Raw genomic sequence first — 16512 nt, 5'->3', positions numbered from 1 at the left:
AAAAAAGGTCCGGGACGCTTCCGTCATCCTATTTCTACATCTCTGTCTTGCTAGCAAACTACATGCATGCATAATCCATGATAAGACCGCAAAACAACAAGGTGAGAAACCACGATTTCCATTATTTATACGCTTGGCACAACAAAACCACACCGCTGCTGTCGCTGCGCGCCAGTCTCTCCCAGCGACCAAACACACTTACCACAGTGTGCGTGTATTCAACTATAAATATTTCAGGTGTAAATTAAGATGTTAAAATGGGTCAAGTGGAATAGGGAGCAGTCTGCAGCAACTTTTTTGGTTCTTTTAGTTGTTGCTAAAGACATGAAAGCACTTAGACAGCATTGCTCTTTATAACAGTTGTTTGAATACATGAAGGATTCTTGTCATTTTAGTTTTAACATTTTAAATGTAAAATGTGTCATGTCGCAACAAGTTTTGTTAGTGCGTAAATGTTTCTTTACCTCCGTGGAGAGACGAGACGAGGAGCGCGTGCAGTAACGCCATCCGTAGAGCGATCATCTTTGGCTTTCTGAGTTGTAGTATACTGTTCAAAAACGACATTATGAATAGTCTAGTTTGAGAAGTTGTGGAATAAATAACATAATCCTGCAGAAAGTCATGTGGTAATGTAACTGGTTCGCAGCAGATTCGCGTTGGTGCCGTCCTCCAAAAATCCGTGCCCTTTAACTATCACCAAAATTCCGTTAAAAACGAGAATTAAACCCTTTACTAAAGTGGTAAAGCGTTAATATAAGCCCAGGAAAGTCACTGTCATTGTTGCTCTGGTGTTATTATTCCTTCAATACATAAAGTTTAAAACACAAGTATAGCGGTCCGGACCGGTGGCGTTATGAAGTCGCGCGCCGCAGAAGTTGGTGGTGTTCTCCGCGCGAGAGCAGTGGGTAGACGCGCGTCCTATGAATCCGTCTCTTGGCGCACGGGAGCCCAGAACCACCGGCTGTCACCGCTGACTCTCTCGGAAATGTTCCCATCGCTCCCGTGACGCTGCTTTTGCGTTAACATGTCTGATTTTTATCTTCGCTTTGCCTAAATGAACTTACTCGCGTAGTTCTCCTGAGACAGAAAGGCCAACAGTCAAGCTGGTACTCCAGCGCTAAGAGCGGGAAGCGCATGAAGAAGAGGCGAAAATGAATTACATCTTAGCTAGCCAATAGGGTTTTCCGACAGAACAGGTGCACTAAAAAGACAGCCAATCACATGAAAGGAAAACCCCTCATCCCTGCCACAACGAGACAGATAGACGATGAGCAAAACACATTTTCTTTTACAAAGCACACATTTTAAACACTATTAAAAAGATGCATAAAGCCTATATAAAGCCTTTACATACAACCTTTCGAGGAAGGATAGTTTGGATTTAGATTACTCCCAGACAGTCAAATAGACGTTAGTCATATTATGCTGTCAGGCTTAACATAAACTTACATTTTACCTGCTGAAACAAACATAAACCAACCAAAATTGTTTTGCTGATCTTAGCTGTTTAGTTTAAGATGGTCTCTCAGCTCACCTGGTTTAAAATGCAAAATCCCTCAAAACCTACAAAGCAAAGTAACACTGATTTATTTTTACTATTTTACATTGTCTCAGTATATGTGTTGCTTTAAAATAAAACCGAAGACCTTGGCTACAGGCTTGCAAAAATAAAGTACTTCGGGAATTATTATGAGAAAATGCATATTTAGTGGGAACCTCCGCATGAGCAAATGTGTCCCTGTGATGAAATAGAGGAGCAATGGGGACCCCTAGTGAACACTAACTGAATACTTTTTTTCTCTGTGTGTGGTCTAAGTAGCACAAGCCATGCAAAATTTGAAATGTCTCACACCTTCCCATTTTTCCTCTTTTAAACCATGCATTTGATGTCTTGATTTGTAAATCTACTGTCAAAAAATTAATATATGTAACAAAACGTTAGTAATAATGTTATCTTGGGGGAAATCAAAGATTAGCTCATTTGATATATGAACCAAGACAACTACATTTGTATACATTGTCTCTGTACCTCATTTTGATTAAATGCTAAAGTAATTCATTTAATTCAAGGCTGTCAAGTCCTTAACTACCTTTTTGATGATTACAGGGGCTGTATTTTCAGCCATGCTTTTTCTTTTTTTCTACGGTAGGCAGAATATTTCCAGCTATTGAGTGTGTGAATGATGAATGCACCAAGTGAATCCGATGCATTCTGTTTCTTCCCGAAACTAATCGCCAGGCCCAGCTTTTGGGATCGATGTTTTTTGGCCCAGATTTTTGGAAGGACTGCATTGTGTATTTAGAACAAATACGATTGCCTCTCTTGTATCTCTCTGTCTCCCCTTCTTACCCTCTGTCCCTCTGATCACACACGCACACACACACACACACACACACACACACACACACACACATACATGCTTAACCCTCAGAGACCCAAGTATTGATATTCACAATTAATTATTCCATTAGTCATAAAAAAGCATTTTGTTTTAGGCAAAATTTGCAACGTGAGTATAATTTGGAGAAATGTTGCAAAATTGGCATTTATGGAAGCAAAATTGCACCATACTTTTTTATTTTTTGAATTCACAGCACAATTAAAGGAGTACTTCACTTTAAAATGAAAATCACCCCATGATTTATTCACCCTCAAGCCATCCTAGATGTATATGACTTTCTTCTTTCTGATGAACACAATCAGAGTTGATCATTATAATGGCAGTGATGGGGTTCGTTGAGTTTGGAACTCTAAAAAGCTCATCCATCCATCATAAATGTACCCCATATGGCTCCGGGGGGTTATCGATAGGTTTTTGTAAGGAAAAATATCCATATTCAAAACTAAAGATCTAAGCTTCCGCCAGACCATTTTCTGTATTAAACTTATGGAAAAAGGGTACCTGGCGTGACATATCACCAGAACGTAGCTAACGCTTTGAACTGCGAGTTGAAAAGGGAAGGCGGTATTCAATATGCAATTTTTCGGAAAAAAATCAGTGTCAGAGTTCTAGTAAACATATACAAATTAGGGAGCTTGTCCTCTGTATAAATGATGCTAAAAATCCCAATTTCTAAATACTTTTAGAAATATTTTAACCACTTTTTGGACTGCGTAATGATTAAATTAACAAAAAAGTGCTTCTATAAAGAGCTGTTTATGATCACTACAACAATTTCCTAAATAATGAAGGCAGGATGTGGCCGTCGCTCAAGGAAGTTCACCTGGCCTCAGAGAGGACAGCAATCAGCAGAAACTGCAATGATCCTCATTAGAATAAACACACGCAAACACTAGATACACAGATACACACACACACACACACCCTTGACGCACCAAACATGAGCCCTGGTGCAGAAAGGCAGCCTCGTGCTTGTTGAACCGTAGTGCATACATTAGAATCTCATTAACAGTGGGTGAATTGCAGGGCTCAGAGGGCATGCTAGCAGGCACAACGCTGGGCGGACAGACCAGCAACATTGGGTTACACACCACAAGGCTCTCGTGAAACACCATTCATTAGTTAGTGAAACAAGCTATCGTAAACTCAAACGACACCAACATCCCAATTACACATGCTATATTCCAATTAAGAAAGGAAGGCACACACAATTAAAGAATTAACTGATGCAAATGATCGCCATCACGTAGGCCATCAAACGGATCGTGTTTGCAGTGCAGCGCGTGTCACTTTTGGCTCTCCCGTGTCACATAACGGAGGAATACAAATGAAAATTACAAAATACACCCATAAGATGGTGCTACATAAATTAGCCGTGGTTCATCAAGCAAGTAAAACATCTCGGCCTTTGAAACAGACGAAACGCAATCTGTCTTTGAAACGAAAGCTTTTCCGTCTCTTCAATTTGCACAGAAATTAATGTTTTCCTGACTGAGGGCCTCCAGCCCTTTCAGGATCTCTTACAACCAGATCAATTACGCTCTTGAAAAGCTGTTGTTTAAACGCGCGTCTCCTCAGGAGATGCAATTTACCACTGAGCATAAATCAATGCCGACGAGAAGGGCTAATTCAAAGCCCTCATTTGATGTCAATTTGGCCCTGACCGTGGTCCATTTATAATGACTGAATGTGTTGGGAGTATATTACCCAGAACGGAGCCACAAAGCGTGTGCAGTCATAACTTCCTAGTCTTTTAGACATTGAGAGCACATTTCCATGTCCGGCATCGTTTGTTTACTAGCCTCTTTGGATGAAATACGGGTGTCACGAGTCATCAATCTGCACACAACCGGAGGTGCGAACGTTTCTTTGAACTGGATCTCGCATTCAAAGGAGGAGAGTACTCCAGCGTCTCACGAGGAAACACACATCTGAAAGTATCTGGAAAACGCGGCCAAATCCTTTCGCTGCACATATTCAGCACCAATCTGTTACCACCTCCTCTGAGATCCATAATGATAAAACAGAGAGTGAAGATAAGAGGCAGGACATGACCAATAAACTGGCATGTGTGTACTATCTGTGATTCAAAGGATTTTTCAAGCTAAAGAATTTGGAATGAATCGTAATTTGTTTGTAAGCATTGAGAAATTTTGAGAGTCCTTGTGTGGCCCTGATGTATTGAATCTTATTTGATGGGTAAATCACCAGCTAGAGGATTAATGTAGAGTAAAGAGGCAAAAGATCAAAGGTTAAAGTGAAGGATGTAAGATTAAGAGGATGCCTCAACAATGGGAAATGTAAAGTGAGGAAATATTGCCTCTAAAAAAGGCACCAGCTTCCATCACGCTGTAACGTTTGCTATTTATGGGACACCGAATGAGTTTGTAGCCAACAGAGAGGCCACTGACAAAAGTGATTCCAAATACAGAACATCATAGTAACACACACGCAAAGCACAACTGTAATGGCCGATGGTCTAAACGCTAATATAGTTCTTTTTGTTGTTATCTTTCTTGGTGTGAACTGGCCTTAAAACTGCACTATGTAATTTTTTTCATCTGCTAGAGGGTGCCTATTCAAAACATGCCTATTGGAGGACGCTGCATATACTCTCAAATAGATAATTTTTATATCATTATAAGTCTAGGCAATCAAAACTTTCTTCTGAAGAGATAATATATTTCTGAAGAAATATAAATGAAATAGACTGCTTTATTTTTTCAGGTAGGTCTAACATTCAGGTAAGAAACTGAATTAAAAAACGCAAAGTGGCTAATTAAATTTAAAATAACATTGGATAATGTTTTTTGCAAAAAAATAGTTTCATATAAATCCATTAAAGTTAAACAAGTTGATCAGTCAAGAGCAGTGTGGTCGTTTGTCTTTTTGTAGTTTGACTTTGAATAACTGCTGTCCCTTTAAGAACTGCCGCACTCATGGATCCTGAACACTGTTCCTGTTACTCATTCTTCATTTCTTCCTTAATTGTTTACGACTGTGTTTACATTAATACTCTTTAAAATGTGAGCTGGGAATTTGTTTGAGTGTATTTGACCAATAATAAGCTGGAAAAAGAAGCAAATATTTGCACTTGTATGTCAGAGGGGGCTTTATTACGGTATGTGTGTGTGCGCTTCAGATGTGAGCGCGAAATCTGCGGGGATTCGTAGAATTATGTGCAATCCCACGCGAAATTTAGACCGCTCACACACACTAACACTAACACACTGTCGTAAGGAAAAGTCCAGCAGAACGAGCGTCCATCGTGTTCAGAGGGTTAAACGGCTAAATGAGAATATGCGGCTGCGCGTCAACTCGCTGTCGGTCAGAGAGGAGAGGAGAGGAGAGCAGCTGGGATCGATACTGTAGAAACTGAGCAGGCTATCGTATCTTTTCAGATATCTCAGTATCGATATTTTTGACAACACTAGTTGCACTGTGCCGACCCAGGCTTTTTAAAAGTGAAATAAATCCACACTTCACACCCCGCTTACCGGGCTTCCATGGCTAAAAGAACAAGCGGGAAATCAGGTGGCCATGGAAACCCCAACTTGCGCGTTTGGAACCGATGATCAGAACTGAAAACAAATTTTCTAAACGATTCCAATGGAATCGTTATTTTCCAGTTTCTCGTTATATTTCCAGTTCTCGAGTGTATTTTCGATTTGTGTGTTTGCTCAGCGGCTGCTGTGACACTTGTTCACACTAAGAGTAAAGCGCTTCTGTCAAATAAAACCGAGGGTAACACCGATATGACACAATTGACATGCGACTCCCTCAGACATCCCGAGTCCTTAGTTAAATAGCAATTTTCTCAAAATTTACAAATAGTTAGAAACATTTGGGATATATAACACTGGATTTTGGATATTTTACAGCAAAAATACTATATAGTGCACCTTTAAAGTGATAGTTAATCTAAAAAGGAAAATTCTGTCATCATTTACTCACCCATATGTTGTTCCAAACCTATACAAGTTTCTTTCTTCTGTAACACAAAAAAAGATTTTTTTTGAAGAATGATGGTAACCAGACGGTAGCCATTGACTTCCGCATGTTTAGCTATAGCTACCGTCGACTGTTTGATTAACAAAAATTCTTGTAACAAAAAAAAACTTTTTAGTTCAGAAGAAACAAACTCATTCAGGTTTAGAACAACACATATAATATCAAAATGAACTGTAGACGGTCGATCCTTTTTATTTAGCACATATTTTTATTTATATTTAGAACCTAAACTCTGGAACAGTCTTCCTAATATTGTTCGGGAAGCAAACAGACTCTTAAATCTATTAACTAGTCTAATCTCCATTAACTAGGTCAGTCGGAACCGGGAACACTCATAACACCCAATGTACTCGTTTACATCATAAGAAGAATGGTCTATGCTAATGTTAGTCTCTCTGTTTAGCCAGAGGTTTACTGTAGTCAGCTGGATCCAGATCAGAGGTTGGCCCTGTGCCTAGACACGACCACAATGCAGTCCTAAAGTGTCTCCCCTGTGAAGGCCTCCTTCACTTCTCTTTCCCTTTGTATAGATAGAAACTACCAAAATGATTCCTGTTCACATGGATCTGCGGAAACGACTAAAAACGCTGTATGGTGTATGCCAGAATTTGGCAGTCACTTTGTAAATAAAATCTACACGTCTGCGCACATATGTATTCAAACACACTTGCCTATAGATTAAACATGTGACACTTATGTGCAAGTTTACACAAAGATGATAACGGTAGCATTTCAAAAAACTTCAATAATTTCTACAAAAATGTAAAACTTTTGCGTTTGCATTCTCGAGACCAAACACTGTTGCCATGCAAATGAATGGCCAGAATGCATTTAGTTGAAAATGGTGTCGTGTAAGTGGCCCCAAACTAAAAAAAAACTCAACTATTATTTACAACTTAAATTAATCAATCAAAAACTTACTTTAGCTGGACAATAACTTTATTTCTAGAGCTCCTGTACAGCAAAAACAGGCAAAATAATTCCCTATTATTAATGTAAAGCAGCTTTGAAACTATCTGATTAAATTAAAGGTGCCCTAGAATGATTTGAAACGATATGTTAAAATGTTCTCTGATATCTACATAGAGGGTATGTGGTAGCCTGACAAGCCAGACCCACATCAAGATGTTTGGTCTGGAAAGTCACCATTGACAGGGCTCAATCCGAGGGGCGGATAAACGGTTGTCTTTCAAACTCCCTTTTGCACGCGATAGGATAGCGCTACAACCAACCAGAGCAACGAAGGTGAAGCAGAGCTTGTTGATAGATTAAACATTCGCCGTATCCGGTCGGCAAAACTCCGAACACATCTTCCCTTTTTAAGAATGACTTCAGTGCCGTTCTTTGTTCTTTTCTCAGAGAAAAGCTTAACTCCAAGTCTTCCAGAGTCGCGGTCAAAGCTGATTCGAAAGACCGACGTTCGCCAGTTTCTGTGTTTACTAGAAGCACGCAAACGCAACTCGGCCGTCGTCATTATGGCCCCACCCACCGACTCTATGCACTAGGGCTGTGTATTGCCAAGAATCTGGCGATACAATACGTATCACGATACAGGGGTTACGATACGATATATTGCAATATATTGCGATATTGTAAGAGAGGCAATATATTGCGATATTTCTTTTTGTGTGTTTTTGTTTTTTATAATTTAAAAGAATAAAGAACACAACCATAAGCCTAAAACACGAGACAAAGTATTTTATTTAATTAATACAGTATCATTTATAACACTAATCATATGCAATGTGCAATCTAAATTAAGGGAAATGTAAAGTGACTGCAGGATTCTTTGTGTATATGTTTTAAAGGTTCACAGTATAGCAGTGGCTATTTAACAACAGAAAGTGCAGTCCATTTCATGACTGAATGACTGTTTGTTTTATATTTAACACAGCAGCCCCGATCACACAGAACGTGTTTTTGCAGCGAGAAGCCTTTTTTGAATGGATTTCGGTTGGCAGAGAGCGTTATGCGCGCTGCTTATGCGCCCTGGGCGCCTCGCGTTTTTGAAGGAGCGCTCTGAGCGCATGAAGTGGAAAAAAAGTCAACTCTGAGCGGAAAAGCGCGCAACATCATCGCGCTTATGTTCTGTTGTCCAATCGAATGAATGAAGCGGCGGACCTTCCGTTGTGTTGACCGTTACATTGATTTGACTGACAGTACAGGTGATTCGGGGGTTGCCTAGAAACATTAAAGTGCACTGCTCATTTTTGAATGAGAAAAAGCAGACCAAAAAAGGGAGTGCAGTGCGCCTCGCGTTTTCGAACCTGAAAAACGCGTTCTGTGTGATCGGACCCTAAAGCTGTTTTCTATAAAGCAGTCTATTGTATAAAGTGCTGTTTCAAGTAACGTTACTGAGCTGCAGAGCTGGTGCATCCATATCCACATCGCTATTATCTTTCGTTCTCCTGCCACCGCTGTCAGTTTTGGTGCGTGTTTATTTTGTTACTGAGAGGAAAACGTGCAGTACATTCTATCGAAACGCTTCTCAGCAGCGCGGGTGACATCAGGATGTTAAGCGAGCTCTCTGTTTCAATGTGTTTCCCAAGTATTAGATTATAACTTGGCCTATTTTGCAAACAAAATGATTCTTGTCGATTTCCTTAGTGGCTTCTTTATAGCTGAAGCCAACATGAGTCCACACTTCAGCTCTGTATACTGCAAGAGCGGAATAATTCTATCGTCTTGAGAGCTGGGTCTGCTAATGTAAACACTAGCACTTTCACCTTGCGCTTCTCCGGCTCCGCGTCAGTTATGCGTTCTGAGATAACACTGCCATCTAGCGGTTGGGTGTTATACAGTCTGTGGTTTAAACCGAACACAAAGCCACGAATCTTGGATGTAAATAAATAAATATATAAATATCGATACAGCGTTTTTGAGAATCGATACAATATCGCCAAACATAATATCGCGATATTCACGTGTATCGATATTTTCTTACACCCCTACTATGCACGATGTGATTGGCCCGGCAAGAGTTAGGGGATTACAGCTCAGAAGGGTATTGAGAGTTGCTAGACCAGTGGTTTTCAAACCTGTCCTGGAGGACCCCCAGCCCTGCACATTTTATAAGTCTCCCATATTTGGCACACCCACTTCAGGTCTTGCAGTCTCTACTAATGAGCTCATGAGTTGAATCAGGTGTGTTAGATGAAGGAGACATACAAAATGTGCAGGGCTGGGGGTCCTCTAGGACAGGTTTGAAAACCACTGTGCTAGACGACACTCGCAGGCAGATTAGATTTGCTGCCGCTAGGGAGCATCTAGATTTCTAGGCTAGGTATGAGGCTTATTTAAGGGCAGAAATTGTCCAGGTCCATTTACAACCCTATAAATTGTCCCTTGGATGTAATGCTCTGTTTTTGCCTTATTTGGAAGAGTCATGAATATTAATAGATCTCAGCTCTGATTGGATTATTTCATCAGCTTACAGCAGTTTTGTTGTCCACCGAAGCGGCTCGTGAGTCCTGACAGAACACAGACCAACTGAATGACACTTTAAGCAGAACATCTCAAATGGAGATTGCTGAAATACAGCCTACTTGTTTATTGGTGTTTTCAGATCATCCGGTTTTGCAGATATGGTTGCCAGACTGGACATGTTTAGGTAAAACACTGGATAGTATATGTGTTCTTTTCACAGAAAAGCTCTGATTGGGGGATTTAAATGACTGAAATCTGGCAACCGCAAGCACGAACGCTCTTCCTTCCCTCAGAAAAAAACCCAAAACCAGTGATGACTCGTCTTTTTTGATCAACGATATTGCATGTTTATATAACGTTAGTCACAATATAGGCTACGCAGTGACTGTGATGTACTCTAAAATACAGCATTCAAAAACATCATAGGCCTACTAATATATATTTTTACAAAATGAATAGAAAATGACTATCATTTTAACTTATATGGTGGAAAAGGTGATGTCTGCTAGAAGGATCGAGTGAACGATCTGTAAGCAACATATCTACAGTTATATTTTGTAATGCAAAATAATATTAACCTTTGTCATTAGACACAATATTTAGTTTTGTATGGTACTTGCAGTTTCCTATTGTTACTGTACTAGCATCCTCTAGACAATGCGTCTCTCTAAGAAACTTTCAATTTAATCAGAAATTGTTTAAACAGTCAATAAGTGGATAAATCACTACTTACTGCTTGCAGGAATACAGTTGTAATTGCCCCTTTCTTCAGTTTAAGATGCTGAGTGAAGCTTGCTTGAAATGGGCTGAACAAACAAACCATTTTGAATTAAATTGTTGTGGTATCCGATTATAATAAACCTCAACCATGACTGTTGACATATGAAAAGTCCTCACATCTCCTGCACAGCCTGGAACATGACATCTGTGTCCATGAGAGCTGCCGTTTTTGCTATCCTCGTGTCGCTTGTTTACCTGCAGTCCCGATGATTCGGCTCCATCAGTTCCGCCTGACAATGAACATGTTCGGACAGATGCAAATGTTGGGGGCGTACATATTAATGATCCGCAGTGATTGCGTCACTGGTGGCGTTATGTTCAGAATCACTTATTTTGCCGTGGTGTTTTTCATGCACGCGATTTACATAAGAAGTAGGAGGCAATGGTGTTTGAGACTCACAGTATGTGATTTCCATCTACTGAACTCTTATTATTTCACTATGGCAAGGTTGATTAAAATTTTCATTCTAGGGCACCTTTAAAGCTGCAAATTGTTATTGAAAATAATTAGTTGCAATTGTTAATCCTGACATTACGACTAAGTCATTTTGTGTTCTTTTGATGAACAACAGTGATAAAGCTTGCCAGACACTATTTGGATAGACTAACCAAAATGCAACCAAACTAAACCACTCTTTCTCTGGGACAGCATTCCAAACGGGGGTTCGTGAACTGTGATTATTCACATGCGAGAAGCTCATGATCCCAGAGTGGCTCGGTTCACATTAAATGCAGTGAACTTCATCTCTGCATGTGCTGTGAGTTTAACATGCAGACAGCTTGAATTTATTCACATAATTTCCAATGTTTCTGTGGGCAGTAGTTTGCAGCATTTGCCCAATATCCCACCAAAATAAGTAAATGTAAAACTAAGCAACCAACAAAACATCCTGTAGCCTTTTATACCCATGGCTGGATGGTACAAAAATATTGCTTCTTTTTCTAAATTTAAACCCATCTCAGTCTATTATAATAATAATAATTATTATTATATCCGTTCATGATAGTTTTATCTGTGAGCCTGCAAACACTAACCCCTCCAGTTCCACTACATAGTTTTCCCCCTCTGTGACAAGGTATCCAACACAATCTGAATAAAACATTCTGTTAGGCTTTTAGGCCTAATTCTGCTAAAAAAGTAAGCTGATCAACAAACAAGACCCCCGAGCCGTGTGCCAATCACTGAAATAATGATAATGCGAATTATAAACAAGAAATAATAACAATAATGACACACTTCCCATGATTCTGCTGTTAGTGGGGAGTGTTAGTGAAGCGTGATTCATGCAAACATCTCACTTGCCAGCAGATTACCCCAGAGAAAGCGTCCCACCTGCAGAAAGAAAGAGAGAGAGGGGACAGGGAGATCGACAGATTTATTAAGAAGAGTGCAAATATTAATTTTGATCTCGTCTCACAGTGCGCAAGGACTTAATTACCCTCATTTGCATATAATTGCGTCCCGTGGGATGGCCCGCAAGGCATGACTCACAGAGCGAGACGTTGTTTGGGTCGTTGTGGTGATGAACGTTGCTCATCAGTCTGGCCAAAACCTTGCGGTGTGATGAGGCGCGCGGGGAGGAGTCCGACTGAGCATGCTCAGTACACACACCAATGAATTTCAATGAAGACCGGCCCATTCACCTTCTGTCCCGTGGCAGTTCCAGCGTGACACATGCTGATTAGCAGAGCTCTGTAAAGTGAGATTGAATTATGTAAATACAGTGATTTAGTATACATCCAATCTGACAGGGCCATCTTGCAATCAAATCGGCAATTTGCTGTTTTAGTTATTTACGCGCCTCTTATTCACCTGCTGGCTTGTTTATCTGGTGGGTGTATAAATCAATTCAGGCGCATCATGCAGTTCTATATCTGTTTGTTTTTTTACATGTTTATTTACTCCTGAATATAAACATTTACTTTCCTCGCTCGTCGTACATACTAGCACAGAGCACACAAGACTATTCCTCAATGGCACACAGTGCATTCATGCATTCAGACTGAAGAATGGAGAATGTTAAACAACCCTTCAATCACTTCGCACACACATAGTAAAATCAATGATGCTCAGTTTACAAAATGTCTCAAAAATGCTTCTGCCACCCAAATCCCATGAAACACCTCATCGACATGAGGACTTTGGCCAATAGAGCTGTTTAGCTAATGAGCCGAATTTAACACTCGGTAATAATGAAACTCAAGAGTGAAGAACAAAACACATTGAGGCCTAATCCAGAAACAGCCTTCACACATTTATTCGCAGCACACAAAGATCCATTAGTGGGTGCCAGGAATGTTATATGACTGTTGGGTGACCAGAAGGAGTTGTGCTCACAAACGGAGGGAGAATAATTGTGCTAATGAACAGAAAGGAGGGATGAGACGCAGACGAGAGCGTGGCAGATGGCTACGACGAGCCGCAATTAGAAAATGAGGGGCTGACTCTGCGTGCACATGAAAGCAAAATATCGCTCTATCTGAACAGGTTCGAACTGAATTTATATACAGATGATTGTATAGAAGCGGATTCACGGACGCAATCATGCTCAAACTAGGTCTCAGAGTGCAAAAGACACAGCTCATTTATGTGGCAGCTTGTGCATTTACTGATCTCTCATTTAATGCATGCAAATAAATCACTGAACTTTCATCAAAGAGAAACAAACATCACTAGCGCTGTAAGAAAGTACTTTAAGACATCTAAGATATGGGCATTTTCAGCATGCATGGATGATTTCTGATTTTGAATTGAGGTGAAATGGCACTCTACAGTCAGTATTGTGGTATTGTGTGTGTCTTTTGCAGCTCTGAGACAGTGTTCAATTTCTGACCAATGCATGAAGTCAAAAAGAAATCATTGAGAGAGTCAACCTGCCTCTAGTGTATGATAAAAAAAATATCTGTTTGGATGTTACAGGGAGATCTGTTGCATGCAGAGCATGGCTGGTGGGAGACAAATCAATATTTCACACACAACCACATCCAGTGCCATACTAAATAGGTGATGGGCAAACAGCAACAATTCATAATTTGATAATTTAGATGACGCTATCTAATTACGCATTCACACATGTGATTGACACCTTGCCTTAAGTATAACACTACCATTTAAATGCGTGGGGGCATACAATTTTGTAATAGTTCTTATGTTCATCAATGCTACATTTATTTAACCAAAAATACAGTAAAAAAAATTGAAATAGTATTAAATTTAAATAACTGTTTTCTATTTTAATATATTTTAAAACGTAATTTATTCCTGTGATGGCAAAGCTGAATTTTCAACCGTTCCTGTTGATCACTTCAGAAAGCATTCTTATATGCTTTGCTCAAGAAACAATTTTCTTAGCATTATCAATGTTGAAAACAGTTTACTAGCTTATATAAAATAGAAATCATGATACATGTTTTTTCAGGATTCTTTGATAATCAAATATAAAGTTTAAAAGAACAGTATTTAATTGAAATGTAAATTTGTTGTAACAATATGTTTTTTACTGTCACTTTTGATCAATTTAATGCATCCTTGATGTCTTTGAAACAGTACTGTACACATAAAATGATCAGTATAGATATATCAGGGCTCTTCAACAGTTTTTTTTTTTTTTTTTTTTTTGTGGCAATCATTCAAAATGATATATATTGATGTTCTGAGGTGCTTTATTAAAAAAAGGTCTCGCTGTTTTTACATTGATTAAAAACATTTCAAATATCCATATTGGTCTAATTGTAATTTTGTATTGGCTCACATTAAAACTGACTATAATGTTTACAGAATTTACAGTAGGCTTCAATAAAGGAAATATCTTAGCTCTTTCTCTTTTATGACCTTTTTACTCGCTCATTCATTGAGGAGAATAAGCCGTTTACACCGCATGTATTCGGACTTCACGTTAACTTAATTAAACCTGTCTGAATATGGTGTGTGTGTGTGTGTGTGTGTGTGTACGCTGCTGTCTTATATTGATACCTTTGTAGTGCATGCTGTTATCTCATATTGATACTTTTGTGGTGTGCATGCTGTTGTCTTATATTGATACTAATATGCATGCGGCCTATTGCACGGCCGAATCACTGCCGCGGCTATATTCAGGCCAAAAGCAATTGCGTGCTGGATGTTAATACATTTTATATGACAGTTCATTTTAAAAAAGAAGTTAATATTGAGCAACTTACATTTTAACACAATATTGCCGGTAGCTTCTCTATTTACGCCTCGCTAACGAAGACAGTTCAAATCCAAAGCAGACCTGCTGCGCATGTCCGATCAACCCATAGTAGAAGTGTTTATTTCCTGAATGATTCAATGCTTCTGAACGAATCGGATGTGCGAATGATTCAGTGACTCACTCTTAAAATGTGCTGAATTTGGAACAGCATAGCCTACTACTCGTCTTACTACTTCTGACAGAGAAATATACTGTAAAATTAGTAAGACTAGTAAGATAGAAAGTAGGTAGTGTATTAGTGTTTAGAGTTGGATGAATTAATCAATTAAATATTCACTCATAAAGACAGTCACATGACACCATCTAACAGCCATATTATATTATATTATATTATATTATATTATATTATATTATATTATATTATATTATATTATATTATATTATATTATATTATATTATTCGTTTTTATAATATATATTTAGTGCTGTCAGACAATTGATCACAATAATAAATGTTGGTGTTTACATAATATATGTGTGTGTAGCCTACTGGATATAATTATTAAGTATATATAAATACACACACACACACATATATATATTTAAAATATTTATAAATAAATATACATAATAATCATTCACAGTACACACATTATTTAAACACAAACTTATTTCGGATGCAATTAATCGTGATTTATCGTTTGGCAGCCCTAATTATATTATATTATATTATATTATATTATATTACATTATATTACATTATATTACATTATATTATATTATATTATATTATATTATATTATATTATATTATATTATATTATATTATATTATATTATATTATATTATATTATATTATATTATATAAAAAACTTGTGCATTTCACCTCTGCTCTTGTTTCCTAGTATAGCTTTCTAAACTTGGTATTGTAAACTATGAATATTGTTGATTCTGACAAATTAATTATGTATTTCTATTGTAATAAAAACATCTGCACAGTGAATAAATGTAAATATTTGCAGCTTAAATTTACCTTAGTAATATATTTGCTCATAATGCCTTGAGGGGGCCTCACAAAAGGGTCAGAGCACACACCTACACACCAGAGGCATCAGGCATGAGGTTAGACTGGCTGAGGAGCAGAATCCATAAGCTCTTTAATTAAAGCTGATGAGGGGTTTGCACTCCACACGCCACACGTTTCTGTCACTGTGCCGTTTACTGGAGTCACAACGAACTGGAGAGAAGAGCTAACGAGGTGTCATCTCCCAGATGCTTTGCTCATCATAGAGGAAGAAGGGTGGAAAGTCGAAGAGAGAGAGAGAAAGAAAGAGCGTAAGAAAGCAGAAGGTGGGCCATGGATGACAGTGTGTGAGAAGGAACAAGATGGAGAGAACAACAATGAGGAAAGGACAGCGACCAAGAGAGGAAGAGGACTGTTAATAAACTTCTGTTTATTAACACTACCACATCAGCTGGCGCAGTGGATGCCATCTGGTGTAATGGCCTGGGTGCCACACGCCCGCAGGCAGATGGTACCCGTTTTACTGATCATTATTACACCATCAGCATGTACGTATGGCAGACGGGTACGGTCCTCACACCCCTGCCTGGCAGGAGGACTGCATGGGCACATTGCACTATACCTGGGTAGCCCCTCAACTCGCCACTGCACACACACACATGAGACGGAAAGAAAAAACATGCAAGCTTAAAAGCTTCT

General features: G+C 38.9%; 1 protein-coding gene across 4 annotated transcripts in view; it reads right to left on the bottom strand.

The window, feature by feature from the left end:
• The window catches only part of si:dkey-215k6.1 (transmembrane protein 132C), a 296798-nt gene extending 281863 nt beyond the window's left edge, over positions 1-14935 (bottom strand). Inside the window, exons 1-3 of one of the 4 annotated variants that reach the window (XM_067439361.1) lie at positions 14799-14935; positions 12059-12312; positions 11919-11952 (exon numbers count right to left, since the gene is read on the bottom strand). In XM_067439361.1, the coding sequence (XP_067295462.1) occupies positions 11919-11952; positions 12059-12259 (235 nt within the window). In that variant the 5' untranslated portion in view covers positions 12260-12312; positions 14799-14935. Of the gene's footprint in view, positions 1-464; positions 1121-10572; positions 10646-10736; positions 10850-11856; positions 11953-12058; positions 12313-14798 lie in introns of those variants that run through there. The other 3 variants (XM_067439364.1, XM_067439363.1, XM_067439362.1) reach the window with 3 other exon arrangements.
• Positions 14936-16512: the final 1577 nt, after the last annotated feature.

Source organism: Pseudorasbora parva, chromosome 3 (assembly GCF_024679245.1).
Source record: "Pseudorasbora parva isolate DD20220531a chromosome 3, ASM2467924v1, whole genome shotgun sequence".
In the NCBI taxonomy this organism is placed as follows: Eukaryota; Metazoa; Chordata; class Actinopteri; order Cypriniformes; family Gobionidae; genus Pseudorasbora; species Pseudorasbora parva.
Note: the sequence above shows the minus strand (reverse complement) of the source record. Positions and strands in the feature narration are given on the sequence as shown.